The sequence below is a fragment of the Arachis hypogaea genome, chromosome 20 (assembly GCF_003086295.3).
Source record: "Arachis hypogaea cultivar Tifrunner chromosome 20, arahy.Tifrunner.gnm2.J5K5, whole genome shotgun sequence".
In the NCBI taxonomy this organism is placed as follows: Eukaryota; Viridiplantae; Streptophyta; class Magnoliopsida; order Fabales; family Fabaceae; genus Arachis; species Arachis hypogaea.
The window spans coordinates 831,161-846,562 of NC_092055.1; the positions used below are offsets into that span (position 1 = coordinate 831,161).

Consider the following 15,402-nt stretch of genomic DNA (forward strand, 5'->3'; position numbering starts at 1 on the left):
GGTACATATTGAGCAAAGAAATCACTAAAGTTGGATATTCTAGCAATGTTTTTGTGAACTTTTCTATTATTTTTTTTTCAATATTCTTGGTTGACATTTTTCCAATACAAAGGTGGAATATTATTGCAACTTTCCAGGTAAAAATTTTCAAAATTGTAGCTCATAGCTTCACTTTTACTTTTGAACGTTTTTTTTGGACTTTAGCTACTAAGCTTTTGAAACATGACATTAAGTTCAACGGTCACCTATTGCTACAGATTTATTTGTTGTGAATCAATTCTAGTCTTTCTCAAGATTAAATAACTCTCTCAAACTCATATAAATATACTAATCTCTCTATAACTTATGTTCTTATATATTCATCTACTATAATGGGACAAATTTAATAATTTAACGGGAGTAAATAAATAATACCAATATATAATTATATACTATTAAGTAATTTCCTAATTTTTAATGGAGACATTTGTCCCACATATATGCTTTTATGCCTCTTATACTTTTTGCTTTATTATACCTACAAAAACAAAACAAAAAATTGAAGAAATAAGAAATATTTTATAAAATTTCAGCAAAACTAATATAATTATCTATTACAAATATAATGAAAAATAATTTATTTGAGAAAAAGACAAATAGGTCCGTGACCTTTTGTCCCGCGGACATTTTCGTCCTTAACCATTGAAAAATACTTTTAAATCTCTGACTTTCACAAAACTTGGACGGATCAGTCCCTAACGGAGACATTTGGACGGATCAGTCCCTGACGGAAATATTTGGACGAAGGGACTGATCCGTCCAAGTTTTGTGAAGGTCAGGGACTTAAAAATATTTTTCAATGGTCAGGAACAAAAATGTCCGCGGGACAAAAGGTCTGGACCTATTTGTCCTTTTCTCTAATTCTTATTAAAAGAGTTGTCAAAATTCTTTTGTAGCATCTGCAAAGTGACATCAAACTGATGTGTTATGTACAATCTTAAAATCAAATACTAATATGAAAGGGTTGCTTACCTGGGTTCATGGTTAAAGATGGATCATGCTCATTTAAGCATCCAATAACATGTGCTGGTACACCTGCCACAATGCTTTACCAAATCCAAAGAAAAATCACAAATTTAAAGATAATTTCTATATTACTAGCATAGAGTGACACAAGAAACATGTATTGGAGATTTTTTAAGATTTTTAAAATACTAAACTAAGCTGGAGATGTATATATGGTTTTATTTAGGCCAATGTTAATGCGTTTCGAAAAAAAAATAAAGAGTGCGTTGCTCTTTGAACTCTAAAACTTAAATTTTAAACCCTAAATTTTAAACCTTAAATTTTAAATCCGAGTAAATGATATAAAATATAATAAATAGAGCGTTAAAATTTATTTAATTAACAAAATATACAATACTCTTTACTTAATAAAAAGTGTTTAAAATAATTTCTGTAATTCTAAATAGAGACACAGACAGCATATTTTTAGAATCAAATACTACTAGAACATCAATAAAAAAATTCAATGAGATGCGCCAAAGTCAACGTTTGAACTTCTAATATGTCCTAATTAGTGTTCAATTTTCATGTGAAAACAAGATCAAGTTAATGAAGCATATTTTACCTATGGGGAGGAACATCTTTCAAGACAAGAGAACCAGCAACAATCTTAACACCTTCACCAATTCTTATGTTACCAAGTATGATTGCACTTGCCCCAACTAGAACACCTTCTGCTACTTTGGGATGCCTATCACCCCCTTCTTTCCCTGTTTCTCCTAAAGTCACACCCTCCAAAATCAAACATACCATGATATTATCATAATTAATTCAATATGTTCGCAAAATAGTAAACCAATAATAATCTTTGTCATAATGCTAAGGAGACAAAAAAAAAATGGTCAAAATTTGCAACAACTGATAAAGATTAAATAAGACAAATTCTGACGGTTTTTGGTTAATTTTTTTTATTATTAATATTTCTGTAATCTTTGCTATTTTTGTTAGATTTTTGTATTTAATTGAACATATTGTAAGAAACTAAATAAAGGAAACATTACTCACTTGCATCAATGAGACTCTGTTTCCAACAATGGCAGTTTCACCAATAACCACACGTGTTCCATGATCTAATAGAATTTCATCTCCTATTTTTGCAGCTATATTAAATAAAATCATACAACAATAAAGTTAACCACATGTCATTAGACTATTCGAGATATGATAGCGTTTCTGTCGCGTGAAAATTTCACGAAACTTTGTCATGCATTGACTTTCACCATTAAATCGGTGAAATTCGGCACATGACGAAGTCACGGAATTTTTCACTCGACATTAACTATTACGAGAACCTTCGTACCGGGATGTATATCAATGCCGAAAACCTACAACAGAGAAAATTAAGTGGTTGAATAACAAGCATAACAAACATTAAATGAAACCACCATTGTAGAATCTAATCTATGTTATGAACAAGTTTAAGTAAAGTACCTCACTAACTCTACTTTGCAAAGCTAAAGCCAATACCTTTCGACCCTCGCCCCACAAAGCGTGCGCTACACGGTACACTTGCAAAGAATGGTAACCCTGCCATGAATCAAAGGAGAAAGGTTGAGGGAAGTAGCACAAAATGATAGAATATTTGATGGAAAAAAAAAAAGGAAAAATTATTCTAAAAGACCGTTAGGAAGATTTAATTATTAAAAAGGATCTTTAATACTAAAATTATTAAGAAAGACCAAATTTTTTTTATAATATTTAAGAAAAAAAACTAATTTTTTTATAAGAAGATAAATATATTTTTAATTATTTTTTATATATTTTTTATAATCTTTATATTGATAAATTTTATTTCTCTTAAAATTTTAATAATTTTTATTAATTAATTATTTATTTTTATTTATTTTTTTATTTTTGTGATCTTTACCCAACGAGAAAAAAAAACAAAAGATAAAAAAAGTAAATAAATAAATAATAAAAATTACTAAAATTTTAGAAAAAATAAAAATTACTAAAATTTTAGAAATATAAAAATTATAAAAAATAAATAAAAAATAATTAAAGATATATTTATCTCTTTATAAAAAAATTTTGTTCTTCTTCTTAAATATTATAAAAAAGTTTGGTCATTCTTAATAATTTTAATATTAAAACTTTTTTTTAATAATTAAATCTTCTTAACGGTCTTTTATAATAATTTTTTCAAAAAAAAATTTACCTTTGTATTCAAAAGTGTAGAGCAATATGACAAACAAGAAGGATCTCTGTCTTTAAATGCCTGCTTATAAGGGAAGAAAATGTAAACATAACAAATGAAATTATCAAGTTCAAAATCGAATCAATTATTGAATTAACAAAATAAGGGTTCAAATGTTTAAGAATTCAACTAAAGTTTAACCGAATAAAATAAAGTAATATATTTTTATATATAATATATATTTTTCAAAAAAAATAATTTTTTAGCTATGATTCACTGATTTTTGACTAATTTATTGAGTTTTTAACTATTTTTTGAAACCAATTTTTTAGTCTAAATAGAACATATTAAGTGATTAATTCTCAATTAACCCAGTTAGATCAATCGGTTCGACCTGATTTTCAGAATCATTTAAATTATATGAAATTAAAATATTAGACAAATTTAGTAATAAAAAAATTAACCAAAAATATTCAAAACTTGTCTTATTTAATATTTATTAATTTCATCAACAATTAATAAATAGCATTACCATTAAAATATATGTATGTTGTCCCTATGCATGCATACCTTGAGATCCAAACGAATAGATCTTTGGATAGATTCATCATGCATTATGAGATTGCAAAAGATATCCATTAAGTGAGTTGCCAAAAGAGTAGGATTTTGGAGACGATTTGCAAGAACAAATGCTAGTGCTTGCTCTAAGCAATCATGTGACAAAATACTTGCATACAAGAAGCTACTCAAAATTGGTTCCCTTTCTGCCTGCACATACAATTTAATTACTATAAATAAATCTAATGTAAGGAATATAAAGTATGTTAATTAAAATTTCCTAACGAGTAATTGTATACTACAATGATATATAACATGGCACAATTTTAAAGAAATGTTAATTATATATTTATTATTATTATTATTTTCAAAATGCATTAGCATTATTCTATACAAAATATACCATATCATTTAAATTTTTTTATATTTATTCTAACTTTTATTCCCATGTTTTTTGAGGTACGTCGGTGTCAAAATTTACAAATTAATAATAAGATTTTGAGTGTAATGCATAAATGGAGCCACTTAGATAAAGATGTTAAAAACGTTTTTTTTAAAGATATTTTTTACAAATTAAAATTTAACACATATAATCAATTAAATTATATTATTTTTATTAAAATGAGACTGGACAAATTAGTTTAGTAAAAAAAATTAATAAATTAAATTTTAAATCGATATAAATTAATATTTTTTATAAAAATTATTACAATATCCCTATTATAAAACATAACTAAAATATTCCTATTATATATATTTTAAAAACTTTAAAATAGGAATATTGTAGTCATTTTTTATAAAAATAATATTAATTTAGACAAATTCAAAATTTGATTCACTATCTTTCCGTCAAATTAATTTGTCCGACCTAATTTTGATAAAAATAACATAATTTAAGTGATTATATGTGTTAAATTTTAATTATTAAAAAATATCTTAAAAAAAAAGACGTTTTTTTACGTCTTTACGATAGCATCCCCTACATAAATTTGTGAGATGTTATAAAGTATCCAGGCCAAAAAAAAAAAGGAAGAAAAGGGAAAAAAAAAAGACACAAGAAGAAATGATGAAGTTTGATGGGGGTACCTCAAACCTGGCTTCTTCTCTTATATGATCCCAAATGGTGTGAAGAGAAATATCCAAATGGTTATTATGAAAGGCAGAAGAGTGTAATGGGTTTGGAATTCCCATGGCATAAACAGGGAAAACCCTCTCCATGTGATAAGCACTTGTTGAAAATGAAGAGTTGTTGTTCTTATTATCATTACTATGGTGTTCATGATCACCATCTTCAACATGCTGAGGCCTCATTTTTGTGTTGGTTCATTTAACTTGTTACAAGAGAAATAGAGTTAAGGAGTTTGAAGTACTTATATATATATCTAGTGTGGTTTTATCTGTTAGAAGAAGTTCTATATATAAGTACTTAAATTGTTATAACAAGTAAAAATAACTAATTTAGGTTCCAAATTTGAAGGCAACTCTAACTAAGCTAGAAAAGAAATCAGATTATAATCCATAGCTATATATGAGCAACAATGTCAGCAATGAGGTGGTGATTTTTATTAGGTTCCAAATTAAGTTCCAATGCAGCCAAAGTTTCTCTTTCTTTATATACATTATTTAACGGTGCAATAAGTAGAAAGAAGCATTTAGATCTAAACCAAGTTAATACATAAGTTTTCGTTAATATACAATATTTTTTATTAACGTAACAAATTATGTTATACTGAAAGTGGATTGAAATTAAAATTTATTAATCGCTTGGATAAACAATTTATTAGCAACTAATTTTAAAAAATACAAAATTGAATAAATAATAAAATATTATTAATTTTTTAAATAATAAAAACATAAGTATAAACATCCACTAATTAAGATAAGTAAATAAGTTACAAAGATAATTTATCTTTCTTACTATATAAATACAACAACAACAAAGCCTTGTCCCACTAAGTGGGGTCGGCTACATGAATCAAACGACGCCATTGTGCTCTGTCATGTATCATGTCTACAGAGAGACCGTTTACATGTAGATCTCGTTTGACCACCTCATGGATGGTCTTCTTAGGTCTTCCTCTGCCTTTCGCCCTTTGTCCATCTTCCATCTCATCCACCCTCCTGACTGGATGTTCTATCGGTCTTCTTCCCACATGTCCAAACCACCTGAGACGCGATTCAACCATCTTTTCCACAATGGGTGCTACTCCAACTCTCTCCCTTATATCTTCATTCCTTATTTTATCCAATCGCGTATGACCACTCATCCATCTCAACATCTTCATCTCTGCCACACTCAACTTATGTTCGTGCTCCCCTTTAGCCGCCCAACACTCCGTACCATACAGCATAGCCGGTCTTATAGCGGTGCGATAGAATTTACCTTTAAGTTTTAAAGGCACTTTTTTGTCGCATATAAAACCCGATGCACTCCGCCATTTTGACCAACCTGCTTGGATCCTATGATTTACATCTTGTTCAATCTCTCCATTATCCTGTATGATGCACCCAAGATACTTAAAACTTTTAACTTTTCGCAGGATGTTTTCTCCAATCTTCACCTCTATATTGGAGTTTTCCCTTCTCAGACTAAACTTACATTCCATATATTCCGTCTTGCTACGGCTTATGCGCAGACCATACACTTCTAGAGCTTCTCTCCATAACTCCAACTTCTTATTTAGGTCTTCCATTGAGTCTCCCATAAGGACGATATCATCGGCAAAAAGCATGCACCATGGCACAGGCTCTTGGATGTGCTCTGTGAGTACTTCCAAGACTAATGTGAAAAGGTATGGACTTAAGGATGATCCCTGGTGTAATCCTATACCAATAGGGAATTCCTCTGTCACACCACCTTGAGTCTTCACACTAGTTGTGGCCCCATCATACATGTCTTTAATTGCCCGAATATATGCGATCCTTACTCTCCTCTTTTCTAAAACCTTCCATAAGACCTCCCTTGGTACCCTATCATACGCTTTTTCCAAATCAATAAACACCATGTGTAGATCCCTTTTATTACTACGATACCTCTCCATCATCCTTCTTAATAGGTATATCGCTTCAGTGGTAGATCTGCCTGGCATAAATCCAAATTGGTTCTCTGTTACTTGTGTCTCTTTTCTCAACCTCCGTTCTATCACCCTTTCCCATAGCTTCATAGTATGACTCATAAGCTTAATCCCTCTATAGTTTCCGCAACTTTGTATATCTCCCTTATTCTTGTAGATAGGTACCAAGGTGCTCTTTCTCCACTCATCAGGCATCTTCTTTGACCTTAAAATTTCATTAAAAAGCTTGGTTAACCAGTTGATGCCTTTTCCTCCAAGACCCTTCCAAACCTCAATCGGGATATTATCAGGTCCTACTGCCCTGCCATTTTTCATCTGCTTTAGAGCCTCTTTTACCTCGAAGTCTCGAATCCTTCGATAGTAGTTAAAGTTTTGATCTTCTTCCCTTGTGCATAATCGACCAAGGCTCGGAAGAGTCTTCTGTCCCTCATTAAATAACTCGTAGAAGTAGCTCTTCCACCTTTCATTAATCTTCTCCTCTTGAGCCAACACCTCTCCATCCTTATCCTTTATGCACTTAACCTGATCCAAATCTCTCGTTCTTCTTTCCCGACTCTTTGCGATTCTATATATACCTTTTTCTCCTTCTTTCGTGCCCAAAGACTGGTAGAGACCCTCATATGCTCTTGTTCTTGCTTCACTTACAGCCACTTTTGTCTCTTTCTTAGCCGCCTTATATTTTTCCCAGTTATCTGCATTGCGGCATAAAGACCACTCTTTAAAGCATTCCCTTTTTATCTTTATCTTTTCTTGTATACTCGCATTCCACCACCAGGACTCCTTGTCTCTTGGTCCTATTCCTTTAGATTCACCAAAACTTTCTTTTGCTGTTCTTCTAATAACTTCTGCCATCTCCCTCCACATTTCTTCCGCGCTTCCATTCCCATCCCACTTTGCCTCTTCTTCTACCCGTCTTAGGAAGCTTCTTTGTTCCTCCCCTTTCATCCGCCACCACTTCGTCCTTGGGTTCTTCGTATGATGTCTTTTCCTCAACTTTTGCTCAACGCGAAAATCCATGACGAGCACCCTATGTTGTGTTGTCAAACTCTCTCCCGGGATAATTTTACAGTTAATGCAAAATTTCCGGTCGACTCTCCTCAACAAGAAGAAGTCGATTTGAGAGCTTGTCATGCCACTCTTATAGGTTATAAGATGTTCGTCTCTCTTTTTAAAACATGTATTTGCGATGAGAAGATCAAAAGTTGAGGAAAAGTCCAAAATAGTTTTACCCTCGGCATTGATCACTCCGAAACCATGGCCTCCGTGAATACTCCCATATCCAGTCACTTCTCTCCCAACATGGCCATTTAAATCTCCTCCTAAGAAAATCTTATCTCCCAAAGGTATGCCTTGAACCAAACTCTCTAGATCCTCCCAAAACCTTATCTTGTGTTGTTCGTCCGAACCCACTTGCGGTGCATAGGCGCTAATCACATGGAAAGCACCTCCCTCCAACACAAGTTTGATAGAGATGATCCGATCTCCCACCCTCTTGACATCCACTACGTCTTTCTTCCACTGCTTATCCACAATTATTCCAACCCCATTCCTATTCTTCACCTTCCCTGTATACCAAAGTTTGAAACCAGAAGTATCCAACTCCCTAGCCTTTGCACCAACCCATTTCGTTTCTTGTAGGCACATAATGTTAATCTTCCTCCTTGTCATGGTGTCCACCACCTCCATGGACTTTCCTGTTAGAGTGCCTATGTTCCATGTCCCAAATCTCAACCTTCTGTCGCTTCGACCTTTACCTTTTCCTTTGTGAACTAGCTTATTTACCCTCGTCCGTTCACGAAAACGCGAGAACCCTTGCTCATTTAACACTACATCCGGGCACCGATGCAGCGGCTCTTGCTTCGACACCGTACTCGAGCCATACGGCGCGTTGCTTCCGGGCAACGACCTAGCTTTAGCGCAATAATGTCTTTGATTCATGTCATGGGGGTTCGGCTATATTTTTATGTTGGTTGCCGAAGACCTAACACAACCCTCCTCCTTTATCCGGGCTTGGGACCGGCTATGTACCGCAAGTGTAACATAGGCGGAGTTTCTTACTATATAAATATCTTACTAAATTTAAGTAATTTTCAACTTTAATTTATATAAAAATCTATTTAAAATTTTTGCTAACTTAAATATTATCTACTCATCCCAAAAGTTTAAGCTGATAGGAAAAAGTATTACTAATGGTTATATCTCTAATACTGAATCAGACATCTCTAAACCTCTATTGTACACATTGTACAGATATTCCATTGGCTCCCTATAGAATAATGCTAGAGAGATAAAAAATACAGCCAAAACTTACCTTATCTAGCATTAATTAATTAAGGAAAAGTCTAGGGGGCAGTAACTTTATTAAATTCTGGCCAGCATGTAACCAGCAAAGAAAAGTGAGCCATTGGATGAAATCTCACATCAATCTCACACCATTAAAATCACTATTGATGGCTATTTGATGACTATAAAACACAAAAGTTGTTGTTCTCCTAGCACCCCTCGTTAATTAATTATCGCAATAATTAATGAATACTAAATAAGGTAAATTATGGCTGTTTTTTACTGATTTTATCCAACATTTCCGAAACAGAAATTGGTTACCACCATCACTAGGATTTCGCTCCTTCCATTGATCTCCCCTTGTTATCGTTAGAGACTTTTCATTCTTTTCTCCTTTCTCTCTTTTCGCATGGCTTCCTTCTCCCTCCCACACTAACCGTAACTAACTTTATTCCTCGATACAAACGCACTTTTCATAACCGTCAACCCAACCAACTGAAAATGACAACCGCAAGATCCATCATCCCACTCCTCAACCGCCTCATCTCCAGATCTCAACCGTCCAGATCCGTAACCTACATGCACCGTCCCGGCGATGGCGCCCCTCGCCCGGTAACCCTCATACCTGGCGACGGCGTCGGGCCTCTGGTCACCAACGCCGTGGAACAGGTCATGGAGGCCATGCACGCTCCGGTGTACTTCGAGAAATTCGAAGTGCACGGAACCATGAAGAAGTTTCCAGAAGAGGTTCTGGATTCGATTCGAAAGAACAAGGTGTGCATCAAGGGAGGTCTGGCCACGCCGATGGGCGGTGGCGTGAACTCCCTGAACGTGTATCTAAGGAAGGAGCTTGATCTGTACGCTTCGTTGGTGAATTGCTTCAATATGAGAGGATTGCCGACGAGGCATGAAAATGTGGACATTGTTGTGATTAGAGAGAACACTGAAGGTGAATACGCTGGCCTTGAGCATGAGGTTGTGCCTGGTGTTGTTGAAAGTCTTAAGGTAAAATTCTCTTAACCCTAATTTGATTCTTTGTAGTTGAGAAATTACATGCTGGTAATTAAATTAGATAGTAATTCAGTGAAACATATTAAATTATCTAGCGATTCTTACTTATTGAGCATATATGAAAGATAACTGTACGTGAATCTCTATTTTTTTTAAGTGGATGAATGTGTGTGTGTGTGTTTACGAATGGTATGATGAAGGTGATAACGAAGTTCTGTTCGGAGAGAATAGCATCATATGCATTCGAGTATGCGTATCTGAACAACAGAAAGAAGGTGACAGCGGTGCACAAAGCAAACATAATGAAGCTAGCAGATGGTCTGTTCTTGGAAGCATGCAGAGAGGTTGCACAAAAGTATCCTGCAATCCAATACAATGAAATCATTGTTGATAATTGTTGCATGCAGCTTGTTTCAAAGCCTGAGCAGTTTGATGTCATGGTACATTAAATAATAAACTTTTATTTATGGGTAATGTTAGGTAGACAAAAAAAATAGCCAAAATTTGTCTTATACAGCATTAATTAATTGTCGCAACAATTAATAAATGCTAAATAAGGCAAGTTATGACTGATTTTCTTTAGTTACCAAACATTTCCGTTTATTTAATATGTAACTTATGGAGTTCATCATGTAAGCTATTTAATTTCCACTTTATTTGTAGGTGACTCCTAATCTTTATGGAAATCTAGTTGCAAATACTGCAGCAGGCATTTGTGGAGGCACAGGAGTCATGCCTGGAGGTATATGTAGTTTACAATTATTTTTTTATAATTTTAATTTTTTTTTTTTTTGCAATTTTTTGTTATATTACTTAACCTAAGGGGAAATTCAATATTTAGGCATTGTATTAAAGCACAACTTAGCACAAAAAAAAAAAGGTTTGCTCACGCTTTTTTAAAGAGAAACATTTTAGAGAACATCTTTATCTCATTTTTTAGTTAGGCATCTCTATAGCATTTCTCTTTTTTAGTTAACTTGTAATGATAGTTAGCGAGAGCCTGGAGTCAATAAAATGGGCCAAACACAGAATAAGTTCATTTATTCATTTAAATTTTGGATTAAACGAATTTAATTCGATTAATCCAAAAAAAATCACAGATTAAATGAGTTAGTTCGTAAGTTAAATATCCAAAAAAAATAACAGATTAAACAAGTTAGTTCGTAAGTTAAATAGACAGCTGATAATTTTTTTTATTTTAAAAAAAATTAATATTTTTGGATAATATTTTTCCTAATTTATTTTTTGTGACTATATTTCTCCTAATTCGATTTTAGATTTATTAACTAAAAAATATTATTTATTTAAAATTTGTTTATTTAAAAATACTATTTTTTGCTAAAATAAATAAAAAAATAAACGAATTAGTCTATTTACCCCATCAAATTATTCATAAATAGTTGGAACTGGAAAATTATAATCCATAAACAAAATAAATTTATACTGGATGACTCATTTGAGAGTGTGAGCCCCCTAGATTGTGTACTTGATGAATTAATGTAGTTAGTAGTCCCCCTAGATTGTACTTGATGAATCAATGTAGTTAGTTGTAGTGTTCATTTTAATTAACATTTAATTTAACTACTGCGGGTCTCTCTGATTCATAGGTTGATTTTTACTAAAATGTTTGGAATCATAGTTTGAGAATCAAGGATGTCTTAGTTTGCTTTTTTTCTTTTAGTTTTCTTTATGCTTTTTTTATTTTGTATTTTTTTATTGTTGAAATAATTAAAAAATTTAAATATAATAAATATATAATTATAAATACAAACTATGAATATTAAATTAAGGGCTTGTTTGGGTGAGCTTTTAAAAAAAGATATTTTTTCGAGTTATTTTTTAAAAAAATCTTATAGAAAAGTAAAAATAATTTTATATTTGGGTATCTCATGCAAAAAGATCTTTTTATTTATTAATTATGTTTAGGTATAACAGTATAAAAATACTTTTTTGTTTATTTATTACATGAAAAACATATTTTTTTTAAAGAAAAAAGATATTTTAAAAAAAGATGTAAATTACAGCTTTTCAAAAAAATATTTTTTTATTTTTATTTTTCTAGTACTTTTATTTTTACTACTAGAAATTTGTCAAACATACTAAAAAATAAATAAAAAATTATTTTTTCATTGAAAAAAGATTTTTTTTTTATCAAAATAATAGCGCCCAAACAAATATTAAATAAGATAAGTTTGTGTTATTGTTTGTCTAGCATTACTCGATTTTTATTATTCTCCAAACAGAATTAAATTAACATTTTTGTTGTGGTAGGTAATGTTGGTGCTGAGCATGCTGTGTTTGAGCAAGGAGCTTCAGCTGGAAATGTTGGAAAGGATTCGATTGTTGCACAAAAAACAGCAAACCCAGTTGCACTTCTTCTCTCTTCTGCAATGATGCTTAGGCATCTTCAGTTTCCTGCATTTGCTGACAGATTAGAAACTGCTGTTCAAAAAGTCATTCTTCAAGCCAAAGTCAGAACAAAGGATCTTGGAGGATCAAGTACCACCCAAGAGGTTGTTGATGCAGTAATAGATGCTTTAGATTAATTCTAAAATTATTTCCTTTTTTTTTTTACCAAAAATGGTGTTAGCCTCAAATTTTTTAAAATAAATGTCGTTTTCATTTTTTTATTACGTTGAAAATTTAATCCAATTTTTGAAGTAATTGAATATTTTTCAACGTAAAAAAAACGACATTTATTTTTAAGGTGAAAAAATATAATAGTTTTTTGTTTCTTACTAATTCTTTTTATCTACATTATTTTTTTTGTCACCCCACAAAATTGAAGATAGCAAATTTTGATCCCTACAATAAAAATGTTTATGCAAATGCAACACAGAGAGTCAGAAAATGATGTATTGGATACTCTTTTATGATCCTTGGAGATTTTATAGAAAAAAAATTATTACTATTTATTTCCAAGTTCTAACTTCTATTAATTAACCATTATTATTTGTTGATTATTATGGTTCATTTAGTGTTTATGGTTCTACTTAATCATGCATATAGTCGTGCTCTCGTGCAATATAATGTGAAAAATGAACTCTAATTAATATAATTAATTAACTAATTAAGAGCTAATTATTAGCCAACTCTAGGAAGCTATGGACAACTCTCAAATCTTAAGCATGGTGTGCAATGAGTAATTACTAATTACTATGTTTCATAGGGTGGCTTGTGGGGAGAGGGCACCTTCTAGCTAGTCCATTTATGTTAGTTGTTTTTTTTTTTTTTGGGGTGTCTATTATTTATTATTTATGTTAGTTGATTGAATTGTATTTAATCCCTTGATAAGACGTATTTTCAAGTAAATTTTTTTTTGGTAACCGAATACAAGGTTTATATAAGTTTTTTTTTTTGTGTGTGTCTAACTATGAAAAAAAAAAAAAAACAAAGCAAGCATTCTCCTATATCCGAGCGGATGATTTGTTGGAGATCAACACAAGGCTCAAACCAAATAACATGATTAGAGTTACTCTTGGCACCATATCTAGCTATTCAATTCGCAACTCTATTTGCTTCTCGGGACACCCACTCAATGTGAACAAGCCAAGGACGAGATAAAAATTTATGAATCTTGTGAACCAAATCTACTACTTCAGATGAATACCCACTTATAAGATCATATTTAATGGGCAGAATGTAAAGGCAATCCATTTCACATATAATATCCCTTAAACCGCAATTCCAAGCTAAAACCAGCCCCCTCCAAGTAGCAAATAATTCACATCTGATGATAGATCAGGGAGAATGCTTCCAGAGCAACCCGAAATATAAGCTTAGAATCTCTAATAATATATTAAAATACCACTAAATTTGAATCAAGATACAAGCTTGCATCACAGTTAACTTTAAAATTGTTGCCTGCCGATGGTTCCCAACCCAGGCAATTTTGGAGAGACTTAAAGGCATTGTTTCGATTCCTGTAAACTTGTAAGTCCTTGGCGGTAATTCTGGCCAAAGCAACAACCTCGTGGTCTGTCCAAGGGTTGTCAGTATTAAATATGTCATTACACCTATGTCTCCATACCCACCAAAACCTTGCACCAAAAGATGTGCCTCATTGATAGCCAAGACCATCCGAAACCACTCTTCAAGAGCAGTACCAGCCATCGAGTCCAGGATACTAGGATCCAACATATGCCAAATTGCCTTTGATTGTTCAGAATCTCTAAGGCAATGCTCCATAGTTTCTTACGCCTTGTTACATCTCTTACACATATCTGAAGAAGCTAAATGCCGCTTGAATCGAAAAGTCTCAGTTGGTAGAGTATCATGTAAGCCAAGCCACATAGTAAATTTAAACTTCTCCGGAATGTTTGTATTCCACAACCAGTTCCAGTTACTATTGGCATTCCAATTTAATGTTTTCTCTAATAACCATCTATAACCCTCCCTTACGCTATACTTTTTTGTTATTGTATGCTACCACTCCCACTGTGACTCCAACTCAGTCGAACTAGGATATCTCAAACCACGAATAAACTGCTTAATCTTTTGCGAAATAGGCGTGGTAAGACTATCAACCTCCCAAGTCACTCCTTTCCACAAGTCAGCCACTATGAAATCTGATACAGAAATATGCACTTAAGGAACAAAGTTGCAAAGCTTATAAAAAAGAGTCCATTCATTATACCAAACTAATTTATGAACATCCCCAATATTCCAATGAAACCCTTTCTTGAGATGCTCATAGGCACTAACAATGTTCTTTCAGGTAGCTGATAAAGAATTTTTACTGTTTTTATTTATACCAGATTGATTCATGAGATATTTATGCTTCAGAACCTGTACCAACAACTTCTTACTATTATTTAAACAATCTCATACTAACTTTTTTAAAAACGCCATGTTAGCACAGAAAGTATTCTTAATATGCAATCCCCTACCCAAGGTTTATATAAGTTGATAATGATATTTAAGGGTTTTTTTTTTCCTTTGCTCGACAATTATATTATAAGTTAAGAAAGTTAAATGGTTGGATGAGTTAGATTTGGCTACATAGGTTAAAAAATCTTTAGAGCAAAACCCACCAACAAAAGATAATAAATCTACCTACTTAATTCAACTACTACCAACAATAATATAATACAAAGTGTAAAATTTGACTATTTATTCATCTTCTACATGGAAAAAAAAAGATCAGAAGAGCTTTCCTTATAGTTGTTATCATTATTTGGGTTGGACAATTTAGTGGACTGTGGATATGGTCATGATTAATTTGATATGTATGTTTTGAAACAAGTTGTCATATTATATCCCGTTTGTCACTTTTTCTAGACACATTTAAATATT

The 15,402-nt window shown here is 32.2% G+C and overlaps 2 protein-coding genes across 2 annotated transcripts; one reads left to right on the top strand and one right to left on the bottom strand.

Moving 5' to 3' along the window:
* Nucleotides 1-494: 494 nt before the first annotated feature.
* On the bottom strand, nt 495-5,050 carry LOC112783424 (serine acetyltransferase 4-like). Its single transcript, XM_072230040.1, has 9 exons — nt 4,826-5,050; nt 3,752-3,949; nt 3,203-3,262; nt 2,476-2,571; nt 2,345-2,369; nt 2,050-2,144; nt 1,610-1,776; nt 1,012-1,085; nt 495-517 (listed from the first exon to the last, which is right to left on the bottom strand). The coding sequence occupies exons 1-9, from the start codon at nt 5,048-5,050 to the stop codon at nt 495-497; spliced, it is 963 nt and encodes a 320-aa protein (XP_072086141.1).
* Nucleotides 5,051-9,479: 4,429 nt separating this feature from the next.
* On the top strand, nt 9,480-13,020 carry LOC112784123 (isocitrate dehydrogenase [NAD] regulatory subunit 1, mitochondrial-like). Its single transcript, XM_025827242.3, has 4 exons — nt 9,480-10,101; nt 10,308-10,547; nt 10,771-10,849; nt 12,379-13,020. The coding sequence occupies exons 1-4, from the start codon at nt 9,598-9,600 to the stop codon at nt 12,651-12,653; spliced, it is 1,098 nt and encodes a 365-aa protein (XP_025683027.1). The 5' UTR covers nt 9,480-9,597; the 3' UTR covers nt 12,654-13,020.
* Nucleotides 13,021-15,402: the final 2,382 nt, after the last annotated feature.

Bases quoted from the DNA above. Each gene is read 5' to 3' on its own strand.
- LOC112783424 (XM_072230040.1), bottom strand. From the start codon at position 5,050: ATGAGGCCTCAGCATGTTGAAGATGGTGATCATGAACACCATAGTAAT. The intron at 1,777-2,049 runs GTGAGTAATGTT...TTGATTTTGGAG, and splicing joins ACAGAGTCTCATTGATGCAA to GGTGTGACTTTAGGAGAAAC. The intron at 1,086-1,609 runs GTAAAATATGCT...GATTTGGTAAAG, and splicing joins AAAGATGTTCCTCCCCATAG to CATTGTGGCAGGTGTACCAG.
- LOC112784123 (XM_025827242.3), top strand. From the start codon at position 9,598: ATGACAACCGCAAGATCCATCATCCCACTCCTCAACCGCCTCATCTCC. The intron at 10,548-10,770 runs GTACATTAAATA...CTTTATTTGTAG, and splicing joins CTGAGCAGTTTGATGTCATG to GTGACTCCTAATCTTTATGG. The intron at 10,850-12,378 runs GTATATGTAGTT...TTGTTGTGGTAG, and splicing joins CACAGGAGTCATGCCTGGAG to GTAATGTTGGTGCTGAGCAT.